This window comes from Anopheles ziemanni, chromosome 2, assembly GCF_943734765.1.
Source record: "Anopheles ziemanni chromosome 2, idAnoZiCoDA_A2_x.2, whole genome shotgun sequence".
Taxonomy (NCBI): domain Eukaryota; kingdom Metazoa; phylum Arthropoda; class Insecta; order Diptera; family Culicidae; genus Anopheles; species Anopheles ziemanni.
Window position 1 is genome coordinate 21,683,412 of NC_080705.1, and position 15,922 is coordinate 21,699,333.

The window sequence follows — 15,922 nt, forward strand, 5'->3', positions numbered from 1 at the left end:
AGCCGTCAACGATGGAGGTACCCCTCGCGTCAGTGTTCAAGTGCGAATTGCGTTCTCTAATACGTTTTTTGAGTGCGAAAAAGGTGACAACTATTGAAATCCATCGTCAACTAGTTGAAGTTTACGGGGAAAAGTGTATGGACATAAAAAACGTGCGTAAGTGGAGCCGCGAGTTCAATTCCGGGCGCACTAATGTTCACGACGAGGAGAGAAGTGGCCGACCGTCGGTCTCGGATGCGATTGTTCAAGCAGTGGAGGCAGAAATGCTCAAAAACCGCCGTGCGACAATTAGGGACTTGGAAGAGAAGCTTGGAGGAGTGTGTAGCAGCGAAACAATCCGTCATATCCTTGTGAACAACTTGCAGTATCACAAAGTTTCTGCCCGATGGGTGCCGAAACAGCTGACCGAAGACCACATGAAGCGGCCGCACACAGCCAACGTTACCCTTGACCTGCTCAAGAAATTTGGCTGGGACATCATCGATCACCCTCCCTATAGTCCCGACGTGGCCCCAAGTGACTACCACATGTTCCCCACCCTGAAAAAACATCTCGGAGGGAAGAAGTTTGAAAGTGACGCGGAGGTTCAGAAAGAGGTCAACACCTGGCTGCGCGAGGCGGACGGAGAGTGGTATTCGGCATAGACAAGTTCATCGTGCGGATGCGCAAGGTGTTGGAGCCAAGACCTTGGCCTTTCCAACGGTGTATCGCTTTTTGTAAATAAATGTCTTTTTTATGAAAAAAAAATTGGAGACCTTACTTTATTGTCAACCCTCGTACATTTCAGCCGTTGCTCAGTGGTGTAGTGTCTCGCCCCTGGTTTTCGCAGAAGGTCCCAGGTCTCAATGGTACTCTGAACTTGTATAGTATAGTATCATCAATTATAATTGAGGTCAGTTAAATGTTTTCAGCTGTTCCCATGCAATAGGCGGGAACGTACAATTGTTTGGACGCTACTGTATCATGTCAGGGGAACATTCACAAAATGTTCGCTAGATTACGGAACTAACTTCTCTTGTGATAAGAATAAAAAGGATTTTTTTTAGCGATGAAAAACTCACATACTACATGACAGTCGTTTACTCACTGGATTAACGAATCAACACCATCTAGTGATCCCATTCGACAAGTTTCCTAGCAACAGCACGAGCCCAGCACATAGTGCCTACGTTCTGAAAGCCAACCTTGTCAAACAACGCTCTAGACGGTTCATGTTGACGTATGCGTACGAAATATGTCCCATTTTGGCCTTAGCCATAGCGTTGACGATAATCGTACCGTAGCCTTTGCGGCTGTGTTCGATAGGAACCTGGAGGATACCGTGTGCTCCAGTCATAAGCTGTAAACACCAGGCCAACAGCTCGCTAGAGGACTCGTCGAACAGGGCAACGGATTCGTTCCACAAGATAAAGCGTTTGATAGCAAACTCTGTTCCGACGGTCATGTGGGGCCATATTTCGTTAATCGTTGACACATGCTCGGCCGACACAGTACCCAGGCGAACTCCAGCAGGAAGTTCGATATTCATGTAACGTGTTTCGGTGATTGATTTCCACTGTAGCTAAATACTAAGCTTTTCCTGAACTTCACAAAACGCGGCCCAGTGCTTTGGGTGGCATGCATATGTCTTCCACGAGTAGTCTTACGGTCGATCTTATACCATTTGATGTAGTTTTCGACAACGCTGTACGGTGTCTCATGATTTGGCCAGTCTCGTAGGTACATACGTTGAAGATCCGGCAAGTCCTCGATGGGTATGGTAGTGAGCTCGTTGCTTGCCATCTTCCAGATGTATGCTATTACGATGATGGTTACGATGTTACTAACCTAGAAGCAAAGAACCGCACTTTGTTTGGTGTGTCTTATCGTAGCACACCATGAAACAGTAGAGATCCAAAGAGACACCAGTTGTTGTAGAGAAACCCGAAAGAGAAGAACTTGTTTCGGAGATAACGTGGATCTTTTTTAATTGAGTTTATATGCTTTTTAATTTGACTTTACATAACGTTCAATTGAAGTCTAGTTCAGCACCTGAGCTCCACTCTACAAACTTTCGCTCACAATTTCTAATCCAATTCACCTGACCAATGGCTTTGAATCCAATGCTTTTAAACAGTGCATTCGAAGCATCGTTTTCAACTAGAACACTTGCGTAAGAGTTGAGCCCAATTTCTGCCAATTTCTTTGCGAACCCTTTAACCACTAGCGCACCGTAGCCCTTTCTTCGCTCGGCCACACCGAGCGTTCCCATAACACCTTTTTGCATGAGTAGACACCAGCCGAGAAGTTTTCCGTCTTCCTTGTCATCAAAAAGACCCATGGAAACGTTCCACCGGATAAGCCGTTCTAAACTAAACTCGGATCCCGTCTCTCGGTGCGGCCACAGGTCGTTGATGACTTTTGCGTGTTTCGGTTGTAGTGGGCCAAACCGCAACCCTTCTGGAAGTTGAATGGTAAACTGGAGGGCTTCCTCTTTCGGCAGAAAGTACATTATGTTGGGTCGCGCCACGAAGATCTTGACGTTGAGCTTTTTGAATGTTTCAAACAGCAGGGATTCGTATTGGCACATCACGGCAACATAGTAATAGTCCCAGTCTACCAATTCCAATGCTCGCCGAAGGGTATCAAAAGATTCCTCGAGGGTGTGCATGTACAAATCAATGCGATCCTTAAAACAAGAAGAATACATGTTCCTCATTACATATTTACCACACCATACGGAAACCCAAATGCGACGCACAATGATTACGAACGTTCCATTCTCACGCCAGCTTCCGTTGAGACTGTAAATTGAAAGGTCCTTTATTTTCGGATCACGTTTTGACCAGTTGATGTAGTTTTGCACAGTGTTGTACGCTAGTTCGTGCTGTGGCCAGTCACGGAGGTACAAATCACGCCACTCTTCCCAATCGCACCGAGGGATCTCTACGAGCTGATCGTTCACCATGGCTGTCGTAAATGTACTGAGAGTCGAGTACAATTGTCCAAGTTGGCCCATGCTTATCAGCCATAGCTGTTACTTGACATGCGGTGGACAAATACTTTATTTATCTTGCGTAATGTGTGCAAAGCTCAGCATCAAGATCATCGCGTTTTAGGTCTCGTTGAACATTGGTAAACATTGGTTGAAAAAGCTAGTCCAACATATTTATATTTTCTACATTAATCTTTTACATAATATATCATACCATTTTAACAGGTATGCCATTATTAAGCCGCATTTTATGTAGTTACAAAATAGAAAAAAAATCTTTCGCTTACTGTCGATGCAAAAACAGTCCATAATAAACAAAATATTTGAGTAGACGAAGCAAAACGGGTTTTATCAAATTTCCTGCAAGTTTCGGTATACACGTTTATTATAGCTATTTTCCAGGTAAACTTTGCGAAAGAAGAATTGTGCGTTTGTTATAAATTCAATTTTTATTACGTATTTTCCGACTTGAGAAACTTCATGATCTATCTGTACTCTGAACCAGAGGTGTCAAACTAAATTTCACTTGCAGGCCGTTTTGCACTCAGAATAGCATCCTACCAGTCGGTCACAATTTCTTCGGTGTTGTTGGATCATAAGTGTGCCACCGTATGTTTCAAATGATGATGATGATGCCTTTACAAAAGCAATTGTAGTAGCGAAGTAGAGTAATCTTGATGACTTTAAATTGTACACCTAAGGTTTGCTTTTCAAATAGTTTTCAGTAGTGGGGATCCAAGTATTAATTGGGATGAATACCATCCCAATACGGTGCTAGTTTCTCTTCTGACAAGTCGAATAAATAGGATTTTTTAGCGATGAATAACTCACATACTACAGAATAGTCGATTACTCAGTTGATTAACGAATCATCACCATCTAGTGATCCCATTCGACAAGTTTCCTAGCAACAGTACGAGCCCAGTACATAGTGCCTACGTTCTGAAAGCCAACCTTGTCAAACAACGCCCTAGAAGGTTCGTTTGTGTTGATGACGTATGCGTACGAATTATAACCCACTTTGGCGAGCTTCTTAGCCATAGCTTTGAGAATAATCGTACCGTAGCCTTTGCGGCTGTGTTCGATAGGAACCTGGAGGATACCGTGCGCTCCAGTCAGAAGTTGTAAACACCAGGCCAACAGCTCGTTAGAGGACTCATCGAACAGGGCAACGTTTTCGTTCCACAAGATAAAGCGTTTCATAATAAACTCTGATCCGACGGCCACGTGAGGCCACATTTCGTTAACTGTTCGAGCATGCTCGACCGACAGAGTACCCAGGCGAACTCCAGCAGGAAGTTCGATATTGATCAACAGTGCTTGTTCTTTGCTCATGTATCGTGTATCGGTGATTGATTTCCACTGTAGCTCTATACTATGCTTTTCCTGAACTTCACAAAACGCGGCCCAGTGCTTTGGGTGGCATGCATATATCTTCCACGAATAGTCCCAATCAACCAGTTCCAGTGCCCGAATAAGTGTGCTGTTGGTATCTTCGAGCGAATAGAAATAGAGTTTATACCGATCCTGCGTATCAAATCAGACAATATATCAGTATCAACTTGGACATCATTTTTACATCTTAATAGAATCTCACCTGTACAATAAATGTGCCAGTCTTACGCCACGTTTCATGAAGCGATAAAATGGCAACATCCTTCAGCTTACGGTCGATCTTATACCATCTGATGTAATTCTCGACAACGCTGTACGGTGTCTCATGATTAGGCCAGTCTCGTAGGTACATACGTTGAAGATCCGGCAAGTCCTCGATGGGTATGATAGTGAGCTCGTTGCTTGCCATCTTCCAGAGATATGCTATCACGACGATGGTTACGATGTAACTAAATCATTAATCTAGAAGCAAAGAACCGCACCTTGTTTGAAGTCTTATCGTAGCACACCATGAAACATTAGAGATACAAAGAGAACTTACATGTTGTAGAGTGTAATCTATGGATGCACCTAAGATGAATGAAAAAAGAGGTTGCAGCATACCATGTAACGAGCCAGAATCTGTGGCAATATTGTTGACAGTTGGTTTGAATTTTGTTTATCTTTTACGAACAGTCAGGAAAGTGGGATAAAACTGCAAGTTTGGTATGTTTTGTCAACACAGCAAGCAATTGAGGCATGCGCGTGAGGAAGACCATCAAACTTTATTTCGCCAATCATGGCGATCAACAGGATCCATATCCTTTGACTTTACACAGAAGAGTAGTTTCTATCCGAGGCCATGGACACTGTGATGCAGAATTTCCATGTACCTATTTCGTTTAACACTGTGACGCCCGCACAATTCAGGCTGTCACAACTGCGGACGGCAAAGTGTTAAAATATTTTTGAGAAGATCTTCCACATACCGGATATATTTTTGTAAACACTTTTCAAGCTAAGCTAAGCTAACAATTTCGGAGCTGATAATAGCTTTGACCCGACCTGTCTTTTGATTGATCTTGCTTTTAAGTGTGCTGTTGTAACTAATTTAAGTAACAAATCAGTCATACTATTTGATTTATTTTAACTGATTTGATTTATTTTATACGATGTTATTTATCATATGACTACTAAATGTAATGTTTATTTTGTAGTATGAGGGATTCCAGGGGTACCAAAATCCAGGGATTCCAAGGATATGTTTTGTCACGCACAGTTGTTACGGGGACTAGGACTAGTGGTCAAATGGTCATGTCCTACAAAGCAGTTACAAATTTAAACACCATAAAATCTTACCGACAGAGGATGAATTTGATTTGTATAACAGCCGGCGAACGAAGAATAGCTCTTGGGCTAAGAATGAATCCTTAACAAGCATTCCAGAACAGGCCTAGCAATTACTTAACACTCTTAGAAGGTACGTCAATCGCCCCAAAAAAACTATCTTTCGAAAAGTGTACCTGTTGAAGGAACTGTGATTTGGAAATGAAGTATGTTGTGACATCAAACGAGGTCGGGAATCCGGTCTTGTTCATTGATTAGTCTTAAATTAATATTTTTGGGTCTCAAAATAGGCAGTAGATAAGATAGAAACCTGATTCGATGCCATTTGTATCCAACAGTCAAGCACGCTGAAGACAGCGTTGTGCTGTAAAGTCCAAAGACAGCTGAAGGAACTTAAACTTTGTAGATCAGCGAAACTGCCGTGGACAAAATGGGTTATTTAAACATTCTGAAACATTACAAATATCCTATCGTTTGGAAATTGATCTTACTTTATGAATACCGCCTCAAGTCAACCGAACAACAATTTAAACCTCACTTGGTACGTCATACGGTACTGGTATCGTATAATGTTCTTAAGATACTCAAAACACATCCCCAGATGAATAGACCTCAATTTAATGGCACATTTAGAGGGCGTTGAAAAACAACGATCGACCAATGCCAAGGTAGAACAGAGAACTGAAAACTCCGATGCAGGGTGTTATACCTCGTTTTTTAAATTTATTTTCATTTCACCTTATCTGCACTTGATCAGTTCGTTATTTGCACATGGTCTAGTTCATCACTGTACTGACATCTGTCGCTCTTCGGTCTGTGAAGCCTTTTTTTCTGTAGAGCCCTTTGTTACATCCCGCATCCATTACACTATTGCCCATGAATTTGCACTGGGTGCCACACAGGGTATATGGAATAGTATTCCGTCTGTGATGATCAAAAATTAGTGGAATCGATGCTGAAACAATTGCAAGCAGTATTGGGTCTCAAAGATAGTCATAAAAAATATGAACTAAATGTTTTTTTATTTGATTCCAATTTAATTCCAATATTGTGATGTACACAGAGCTGTATGCTCAATTTTGCGATGAAGAAAATGGCCCTTTTTCATTTATTATTAAACTAACTATTTAAATTTTCATTCATTGATATTTACTAAACTAACTATTTAAAAATTCAAACAAGTTACGGGAAAACAAAGTGTGTATTTTATTCTGATAAATTTGTTATTAAACTACGTTTATACAATTAATTTAGGTCTGCGTTTGAGCGAGTTATAAAGGAAAAACCAACGCTCGTTTAGGTGTACGCTCAATATAGCGGCAGTAGGCGTGAATGCTCAATTGTTTGGAAGCTACTGAATCATCTCAGAGGAACATCGACAAAATGCTTGATAGATTGCGGTGTAAGTTTCTCTTTTTAGCGATGAAAAATACACATACTACAGAACGTTGTACAGGTTGTTTACTCAGCTGATTAACGAATCATCGCCACCTAGTGATCCCATTCGACGAGTTTCCGCGGAACAGTACGAGCCCAGCACATAGTGCCTACGTTCTGAAAGCCTATTTTGTCAAACAACGCTCTAGAAGGTTCGTTAGTGTCCGTGACGTATGCGTAGGAATTATGTCCCATTTTGGCGAGCTTCTTGGCCATAGCTTTGGCGATAATTGTACCGTAGCCTTTGCGGCTGTGTTCGATAGGAACCTGGAGGACACCGTGCGCTCCAGTCATAAGCTGTAAACACCAGGCCAACAGCTCATTAGAGGACTCGTCGAACAGGGCAACGGATTCGTTCCACAAAATAAGGCGTTTGATAGCAAACTCTGTTCCGATGGTCATGTGGGGCCATATTTTGTTAATCGTTGGAACATGCTCGGCCGACACAGTACCCAGGCGAACTCCAGCAGGAAGTTCGATATTGATCAACAGTGCTTGTTCTTTGCTCATGTATCGTGTTTCGGTGATTGTTTTCCACTGCAGCTCTATACTATGCTTTTCCTGAACTTCACAAAACGCGGCCCAGTGCTTTGAATGGCATGCATATATTTTCCACGAGTAGTCCCAATCAACCAGTTTCAGTGCACGAATAAGAGTGTTGTTGTTATCTTCGAGGGAATAGAAGTAGAGTTTGTACCGATCCTGCGTATCCACGCGGGCAGCGTAACGATGTATCAGTATCAACTTGGGACATGTTTTTAACATCTTAATAGAATCTCACCTGTACAATAAATGTGCCAGTGTTCCGCCACGTTTCGGCGAGCGATAAAATGGCAACGTCCTTCAGCTTCCGGTCAATCTTATACCATCTGATGTAATTCTCGACAACGCTGTACGGTGTCTCATGATTAGGCCAGTCTCGTAGGTACATACGTTGAAGATCCGGCAAGTCCTCGATGGGTATGGTACTGAGTTCGTTGCTTATCATCTTCCAGATGTATGCTATCACGATGATGGCTACGATGTTACTGAGTCCTAATCTAGAAACAAAGAACCGCACTTTGTTTGGTGTGTCTTATCGTAGCACACCATGAAGCAGCAGAGATCCAAAGAGACACCAGATGTTGTAGAGAAACCCGAAAGAGAAGAACTTGTTTTGGAGACAACGTGAATTTCTCCATGGATGCACCTTACGGTTGTTCAGTTATTCCATACATTTTATGTTTTAATTGAGTTCATACGCTTTTTAATTTGACTTAACTTAACGTTCAATTGAAGGTTAGTTCAGCACCTGAGCTCCACTCTACAAACTTCCGCTCGCAATTTCTTATATAGTTCACTTGCCTAATGGGTTTGAATCCAATGCCTTTAAACATTGCATTCGATGCTTCGTTCTCAACTAGAACACTTGCGTAAGAGTTGAGCCCAATTTCTGCCAATTTCTTTGCGAACCCTTTAACCACTAGCGTACCGTAGCCCTTTCGTCGCTCGGCCACACCGAGCGTTCCTATAACACCGTTCTGCGTGAGTAGACACCAACCGAGAAGTTTTCCGTCTTCCTTGTCATCAAAAAGACCCATTGAAACGTTCCACCGGATAAGCCGTTCTAAACTAAACTCGGATCCCGTCTCTCGGTGTGGCCACAGGTCGTTGATGACTTTTGCGTGTTTCGGTTGTAGTGTACCAAACCGCAACCCTTCTGGAAGTTGGATGGTAAGCTGGAGGGCTTCCTCTTTCGGCAGAAAGTACATAATGTTGGGTCGCGCTACGAAGATCTTGACGTTGAGCTTTTTGAATGTTTCAAACAGCAGGGATTCGTACTGGCACATCACGGCAACATAGTAATAGTCCCAGTCGACCAATTCCAACGCTCGCCGAAGGGTGTCATAAGATTCCTCGAGTGTATGCATGTACAATTCAATTCGATCCTAAGACAAGCAAAATTAGACAATCCATGTTTTAAATATTTACAAAAAATATGTTGAAAACAAAATCTAAATTTGACGCACAATGATTACGAACGTTCCATTCTCACGCCAGCTTCCGTTGAGACTGTAAATTGAAAGGTCCTTTACTTTCGGATCACGTTTCGACCAGTTAATGTAGTTTTGCACAGTGTTGTACGCTAGTTCGTGCTGTGGCCAGTCACGGAGGTACAAATCACGCCACTCTTCCCAATTGCACCGAGGAATCTCCACGAGCTGATCGTTCACCATGGCTGCCGTAGACGCACTGAGAGACGAGTACAATTGGGAGTGGATTGCGTTCGATTAGATAAGGGGCCGTTCTCAGCACCGATGGCAATGTTTTTGCTTTTTTTTCGAAGACTGCAAACACATACTTTATTAAATTCATCTACAAAAATAAGCATGATAAAGGAAGCAAAATGTTCACGCGATAACTATGTGCCATTGTTCACGTTGATCCTACAGCGTTCATCAAATAGCCCACTTCGCATATTTCTGCAAAGCCCAGCTTCAAGAACAACGCCTTCGACGGTTCGTTAAGGCTAACGACACAGGCAAAGGTATTTAGTTTTTTCGCTGCCAAGTATTTTGCAAACGCTTTGAGTACAATCGTGCCATATCCCTTGCGTTTTGTCTCTACATCCAACATCTGAACTGCTCCGTTTTCACCCCGTAAGCACCACCCCACTAGCTGCCCTTGCGGGTCGTACAAGCCCATCGAGTAGTTAAGTTGCAGAAGACGTTTAATTGTAGCCTCGGAATTGGAAGATTTAAACCGCCACCGATCGTTGATAAGTGTGGCGTGCTCAGGAAATATTCTTCCAGTGGTAAATCCGTCCGGTAGCTCCACGGTAAACTGGGCCGCTTTCTTACGGTTTAAGTAGTAGAACATGTTCGGGATGTCGAGCACCTTTTGCAAGCGCAAGGTGTTATACACTTCCAACACCAACGCTCGGTAGTACGTCATGGCGACCAAATACGACTGGTTCCATTTGAACGCCAACAGTGTCCGGCGGAGCGTGTCGAGGGTTTCATCCAGAGTATAGATGAATATATATGTACCACTCTGAAAATAAAACTCAGCCAACTCTAAAAGTAGTACGACTTAGTTATGCTAATCAGCAAGTTAGCTTACCACAATGATAACGGTGCCATCTTTGCGCCAGCTTTCCGGCAGGGTGTAGAACGTCACTTCCGGTGGGTGATTCAGCTGATGAGCCCAATCGATGTAATTTTGCACAGTTTCATAGGCCACCTCGTACTGCGGCCAGTCGCGCTGATAGAGATCCCGCAAGTGTGCCCAATCGTTTGGCGCGAGAGTAATCAGCTCTTGATCGGTTGCCATCGTCATGTGTTGATGGTCCGCACTCGACTGGCGAATGTGCAAATTATTGTCGTTCACTGAGCATTATCTTATCTTTTATTCCATTGAAAAGAAAGAAAGGAAAGTATACGATTTTAACGTGGAGGATAATGTTACGAAGTGGCGATCCACGACAGCCGAGCGGTAGCGTCGGTTACAAGTATAAATTTAAAATTATTTAAATTTCTCAACTCTGATAAGAGATCACTGTTTACAGCACCAAACCATTTTACTTTGAGCAAAGTCATAAAAGGTATTCTATAATTTTTCCACAAGTGTTTTCTTTATTTATGTACATAGGATAGAGCACGATATACAAATTTCTGGTGATTAAGGAATAACATTTTTATCTATAATAAAACCTGAAGCACCTTTTGTTGACCGTAAAGAGACGTTTCCACTGCTAACACTCACAGTGCGATGTCCTCCATGTCGTCCGCCGGTGTTGTTGGAGCCGTCTGAGGCAACGTAGCCGTGGGAATCTGTGTACGAGTGGTTTGCGTTCGGAAAGGATGTTTTTTTTTTGTTAAGTCTCAATTGTACACCATCTAACGCCTAATAACATGCGACAAAACATGCTGCCGGTGTGATGGGTTGAGGGAAAATCTATATTTACTGTTACCCCTCTTTACGTAATCCTACATTGAATTGGCGTTTTGCATGCTGCCCTGCATTATTTATCCTTTTTGTTCGTTGCATATGTGAACGCTTTGGCGATTCCATTCAGTAACTAAGTAAAGGCTTATCGTGTGGCGCAATCTTCGCGTAAGTTAAAGAGTATTTTATGGTTTGATTTGTTCGTTGATCGAGCATTGTGTAGGAAAAGAGGGGAAGATAGTTTTAATAAAAGTAGTTATGAACGGAAGTAAAAATCAAAGAATATAGAATTAGTTTGCGCTCTATTATATATTCATAGCTATTGATCTACCACGGACACGCAAACCCCAAACGGGACGAAAACGACCGGGGTCAGGACAAATACTAATTAATTCTACTGGATATTGCGATAACAAACAGATAGCACCATGCAACGAGTATCTAGTAGGTTAATTCTAAGCACCGCGGAGCAAATGTTTAACAAAGCATCACACAAATATAGCCTACCATAATAATTATCGTAAACTGATAGTTTGATCTGGTACCGGTTGTTGGTCACCGGGAAAGGAACATCTAAACATCGTCTTCAGCGGATACACGTGGACACTCTACACGGGGGGTTATAGGACACAGCACAGGTGCAGGAAGGAAGCGGTTGAAATCCCGTTAAACAGGACCGTGGTCAATCTGGGAGTTATGCCAATGATGACCTGGAATGGTCTGGTAGGTGGTTGGATTGGTAGGTAGATTGGATTTGGTTTTCTATCAGTTGGAGGCATGTTGTGTCACTTTTTTCCAGTAACACAGCATTTCTTCCACGCTACTTTAGCTTTCTTTGACTCTTGTTAAGATGATGGTTGTTAGGGTAGCTACCATTACGGTTAACATCTAGCCGGGTGTTAGTTGTTGCGGTAGGCTTAGGGGTGTCCGGTCTTACTTTGAAGCAGCGAATCCGGAAGTGGTGACACATCTCCCGTACCACACCAGCCCCGTAGTGAAGGTGAGCGACCGTCACGCAGGCTGCCAGGCCGTAGAGCAGATACCTTTCCAGTTCGATGCTCAACTCCGGTAGGCCAATCGCTGGGTATGGCAAAACGGCGAGGACTGTCGTGACACACAGCAGATTCAGGAGCCCATTCCATAGGTCAGCCCTAGTATCGGACATTTGTGAAACGATGAGGCGACACTAAAAGGGAAACATAAGGCAACGTCACGTTAGTTTTCAGGATCATAGTTGTGGTAGCGTCGCTTTCGATTACGTACACAGATATTTGAAAATAGTGTGCCACACATGACGAAGTACAATCGCGGCTCCAGGTCGATAATGCCATTCCGAGAAAGCAGCACCCACAGCGTGCACAGAATGAAGAGACTACTTAGCGGCACCAGCGGCCTTATTGCTTCGGTGAACGATCGCATTTTACCCGTTTTATCACGGTAAGATCTGAAATGAAGGAGATGATTTAAATTTTAATGCCATTCAGACCAAGTGATCACAGCATTTTTAAACCTACTTGTAAATATTTTTTATTATAATTGGATGACTAGTAATGACTGCCGATACGTAAAGTGTGACCTCGAAGATATGACACGGTTTTATTCCAAGGATAGGAATCTGCCAAAACGCTGCTCCGAATATCCCCGTAATCGCTAGTGTGATCGAGACGCCCTGATAAGAGGCAATGAAAAGGAAAAGACAAAATATAATTTTTAGATGGTCGATGGCATTTAAAGTTCCATCTAAACACTCACCCACATAACGAAATCATATCCCCACGGTAGAAACATAACACCGGTGATATATTTCTCCACGTGCGGCAGGTAAAAGTTTAGAAAGACATTGAGCGTAATGAAGTACATTCGAACCGGGGGCAGATCGGCAGCCCCGAATATACTAAACACATAGATCGGTATAAGTACCGCTGAGTACGAATCGAGCCCATGATCGAAAAGCTCGCCGAGTGGTCCACTGGTTCCGGTCCTTCGGGCCTGCTTACCATCGATACCATCTGGAAGGAAAGGTGCAAGCATTAAATAAAGTCGTTGGATATACTTTTTACTCGCAAACGTTCCGGGAACTCACCCAGGGTATACGCGACGAACAGGTTGATGGCTGCCACAATCCACACCCAGTCCGGTACGGGTATGGGCGTCCGCGTGGCAGCTCGGAAATCAGGATCGTAGTATCCGATGAGGAAAAAGTTTACTACCGTCAGCAGGAATCCGGAAAAGGTCAATAGATTCGGGGCAATCCAACGGGGGCAGAATTGAACCACCTTGTTCCAGAATGGGTGCATAATATATACGCTAAGAATACTAGTGTCTACACAGTTGTACTGGTTTGGAATAGGAAGAAAGTGTAAGAACGAAATCAATAATTTAGTTAAAAGATGTGAAAATATTCAAAGTACATTTAAAAAAATCAAACCCAAAGTTTTCGAGTGAATACCACCGGGCATATGACAATGGTCAAATTTCAAATTCACCTCAAACAGTTTCTACTCCCTATACCGATCATTTAAAATTCTCCTGGAAGGTCAAACCACCTCAAAGGGTTTTAAGTAGCGTCTGACTTATTCATAACTTTTGGTCCGTTTCGTTTCAGATTGACGGAGAATCAATAAAACGTCCCGTGTTTTCTGCGGCCAACCTCGGGCACTCGTCATCACCACCAGCAGACGGTTCACAAGATAGTGCATTGTGGTTTCGATTGCGAAGTACATTTTCACTTTGTTAATCACTTCACATGTCGGCTGGGGTCGAGTGTAAACAGGGCCGGGTACGTATATTCGCGGTTCGGCCTGACGATTGATCGATCCAAAGCGCGTACGGTACAATAATGGTCACAAACCGATAGTATTGGAAGGGTATTTTTTGCTTGTTTGCTTCGCCAGCTGTAACAAGGCGCCTCCGCTATCAAAAAAGGGTAACCAGAGTGGGATGGCGGTAGGAAGAAGGGACGATGATGGGCCATAGGTCATCGATGGAAGTCACACCATGTGTTCTGATTGGTTGGAAGGACACAAGAAAAATGCCATTGTGTAGAGTTCGATGCTTCAACTGTGGACTTTAATTCCTTAATGATCGTGTGTGGTTTTCAAAAAGATGGATGGAGTGGATTTCTGTATTCTATTTCACCACAAATAGTAATTAGTATCGCGTATTAGTGTGTTTTCTTGCGCGGCATTTACATGAATGACACTTTTAATCCGCTATTATATAGTGAAAACCCTTTGAGCTTGGGGGAACACAGTGACATCCATACAATCAAATAAAATATTTTCAATCGGGTTCGGTTGCATTATATGTTTACCATCCCTGCGTACAAATAATTAAACAATATGCTTCCCAACTCCAGCGCCTACTAGCCCCCGTTGTAAGGGATAGTTTAGACGGGCCTCTAGCTAAAACGACCACAAGCCCAACATTTCCAGCGTGATCATCACTCTTCTTCCTCCACCATACAAACCTACGGGTAGCGATAAGGTCAGTCGTAACTCCTTTCCTAGCCGTTACATTTATTCCGAAATGGAAAGTGAATCGCCATCATGGTCATACAAAACCGGCATCATTGTAAAATAAGGTCGATCGCGCCAGCAAAAACACAGTTGGGCCGATTCAGAACGCGCGTTCGTAGGACGAGCGGGTGTAAACAACTGGGGTTGGACGTTTTTGTTCCGGTTTCAGATCTATCGAACCCCTCCAGCGTTTGAGTTTTGTTTTGAGTATGTTTTTTTACTTTCCTCAAAGAGGAAAGGTACGCACTTGGTTTGCAATAAAATACAGCGAAAAAAAAAAGATTTTATTGAATCATGTTTAAAGCGCCATTCAGTGATTATTGATGTATTTATTTTGCCAATCGAAGCATTTTATCGCTGGCAAGTTGGCAAGAAGTAAAGTAAAAGATAGGAATGCAACTGAGAGTTTTCCCCAACATAATATATTAGGAGGTACTTCAACAATTGCCACATTTTGTCCCTTGTTTTATAAAAAGTAAAACCATATGTAGCATATTTAATTGAAGATTTTTCTTTTAGGTAAACGAGAGTCTACTGTATTAAAAGTTTGAGAATGTAAAACCCACTCCAATCCCGTGTAAAAGTCTTAAAAATTTTATCAAATCAAGATGCAATATGGTGGACGTAGAGTTTAAAAACTTCTGGCCTACTTAATTCATTGCCACTAGGCAATAAATAACACAATCCAAAGTGTTGTAGCGTAATCCAATCGAACCAAATCGAAATATGGGAAAATTAGACTTAGCTATGGCCATTGCAACGACAAAACCCTATTCCAATGTTATCTGAACTAATTGTGTTGATACAGTTAAAGCCGCATACGACATCAAGTATAAATATCGTACGATTGGGTTCGTTCGTGGATATTCCTCCCCGGCGCGATAAGATCGTCTTATCGTGCCTGCACTCCGTAATCGTTTTCAATCATGCCCTATGAGCTAACGCGTGCACCGGCATAAAGTAGCCGGGTTGATTATGAAGTCCACTTCTACGAGATCTCGCGCACCGGAACGTCATCATGTGCCAACGGAATCTCTCTACGCGAGTGAACTGCACGTCCGCCCCAATCGCCGGCTAGGGCCACTTATCACATTCAGAGAATGAAATAAAAATACGGCTGACCATAACACCCTCGCGAAACGTTGGAGGGACGTCGTGCTGAACCGTCGCAGTAGTCGATGTACCGGAGACGGAACTTACCTTGTACTTCTCGAACCCCTTCAAGTGGGCATCGTTGAGATACTTTATCCCAATCATGTTTGTTGCTGTTGTTTTATGAACCACTAGGAAACGAACGCACACATAGACACGACACACATGCACGTGGTCGTCGAGACTCGATGCC

General features: G+C 42.9%; 6 protein-coding genes and 1 pseudogene across 6 annotated transcripts; all 7 read right to left on the reverse strand.

The window, feature by feature from the left end:
* Positions 1 to 1,109: 1,109 nt before the first annotated feature.
* Positions 1,110 to 1,782, reverse strand: LOC131293170 (uncharacterized; annotated as a pseudogene).
* A 226-nt stretch (positions 1,783 to 2,008) lies between these two features.
* Positions 2,009 to 2,947, reverse strand: LOC131282221 (uncharacterized). The gene is made up of 2 exons (XM_058311630.1): positions 2,741 to 2,947; positions 2,009 to 2,668 (listed from the first exon to the last, which is right to left on the reverse strand). Exons 1-2 carry the CDS (start codon positions 2,945 to 2,947, stop codon positions 2,009 to 2,011), a joined length of 867 nt encoding a protein of 288 aa, XP_058167613.1.
* A 906-nt stretch (positions 2,948 to 3,853) lies between these two features.
* On the reverse strand, positions 3,854 to 4,778 carry LOC131293171 (uncharacterized). The gene is made up of 2 exons (XM_058321249.1): positions 4,572 to 4,778; positions 3,854 to 4,501 (listed from the first exon to the last, which is right to left on the reverse strand). The coding sequence occupies exons 1-2, from the start codon at positions 4,776 to 4,778 to the stop codon at positions 3,854 to 3,856; spliced, it is 855 nt and encodes a 284-aa protein (XP_058177232.1).
* Positions 4,779 to 7,186: 2,408 nt separating this feature from the next.
* Positions 7,187 to 7,897, reverse strand: LOC131293172 (uncharacterized). The gene has a single exon (XM_058321251.1). It carries the CDS (start codon positions 7,895 to 7,897, stop codon positions 7,187 to 7,189), a length of 711 nt encoding a protein of 236 aa, XP_058177234.1.
* Positions 7,898 to 8,400: 503 nt separating this feature from the next.
* On the reverse strand, positions 8,401 to 9,348 carry LOC131282153 (uncharacterized). The gene is made up of 2 exons (XM_058311554.1): positions 9,142 to 9,348; positions 8,401 to 9,060 (listed from the first exon to the last, which is right to left on the reverse strand). The coding sequence occupies exons 1-2, from the start codon at positions 9,346 to 9,348 to the stop codon at positions 8,401 to 8,403; spliced, it is 867 nt and encodes a 288-aa protein (XP_058167537.1).
* Positions 9,349 to 9,547: 199 nt separating this feature from the next.
* Positions 9,548 to 10,444, reverse strand: LOC131293173 (uncharacterized). The gene is made up of 2 exons (XM_058321252.1): positions 10,235 to 10,444; positions 9,548 to 10,165 (listed from the first exon to the last, which is right to left on the reverse strand). The coding sequence occupies exons 1-2, from the start codon at positions 10,442 to 10,444 to the stop codon at positions 9,548 to 9,550; spliced, it is 828 nt and encodes a 275-aa protein (XP_058177235.1).
* A 1,435-nt stretch (positions 10,445 to 11,879) lies between these two features.
* LOC131293174 (ethanolaminephosphotransferase 1) lies at positions 11,880 to 15,834 on the reverse strand. Its single transcript, XM_058321253.1, has 6 exons — positions 15,778 to 15,834; positions 13,143 to 13,395; positions 12,812 to 13,068; positions 12,574 to 12,728; positions 12,323 to 12,503; positions 11,880 to 12,245 (listed from the first exon to the last, which is right to left on the reverse strand). The coding sequence occupies exons 1-6, from the start codon at positions 15,832 to 15,834 to the stop codon at positions 11,880 to 11,882; spliced, it is 1,269 nt and encodes a 422-aa protein (XP_058177236.1).
* Between the last annotated feature and the right edge of the window lie 88 nt (positions 15,835 to 15,922).

Coding starts and splice junctions, on each gene's coding strand:
- LOC131282221 (XM_058311630.1), bottom strand. CDS start 2,947: ATGGTGAACGATCAGCTCGTAGAGATCCCTCGGTGCGATTGGGAAGAG. Junction 2,669..2,740: donor ATGGAACGTTCGTAATCATT/GTGCGTCGCATT, acceptor TCTTGTTTTAAG/GATCGCATTGATTTGTACAT.
- LOC131293171 (XM_058321249.1), bottom strand. CDS start 4,778: ATGGCAAGCAACGAGCTCACTATCATACCCATCGAGGACTTGCCGGAT. Junction 4,502..4,571: donor CTGGCACATTTATTGTACAG/GTGAGATTCTAT, acceptor TTTGATACGCAG/GATCGGTATAAACTCTATTT.
- LOC131293172 (XM_058321251.1), bottom strand. CDS start 7,897: ATGTTAAAAACATGTCCCAAGTTGATACTGATACATCGTTACGCTGCC.
- LOC131282153 (XM_058311554.1), bottom strand. CDS start 9,348: ATGGTGAACGATCAGCTCGTGGAGATTCCTCGGTGCAATTGGGAAGAG. Junction 9,061..9,141: donor ATGGAACGTTCGTAATCATT/GTGCGTCAAATT, acceptor TGCTTGTCTTAG/GATCGAATTGAATTGTACAT.
- LOC131293173 (XM_058321252.1), bottom strand. CDS start 10,444: ATGGCAACCGATCAAGAGCTGATTACTCTCGCGCCAAACGATTGGGCA. Junction 10,166..10,234: donor ATGGCACCGTTATCATTGTG/GTAAGCTAACTT, acceptor TTTTATTTTCAG/AGTGGTACATATATATTCAT.
- LOC131293174 (XM_058321253.1), bottom strand. CDS start 15,834: ATGATTGGGATAAAGTATCTCAACGATGCCCACTTGAAGGGGTTCGAG. Junction 13,396..15,777: donor AGGGGTTCGAGAAGTACAAG/GTAAGTTCCGTC, acceptor ATTCCAAACCAG/TACAACTGTGTAGACACTAG. Junction 12,246..12,322: donor CACTATTTTCAAATATCTGT/GTACGTAATCGA, acceptor TTTCCCTTTTAG/TGTCGCCTCATCGTTTCACA.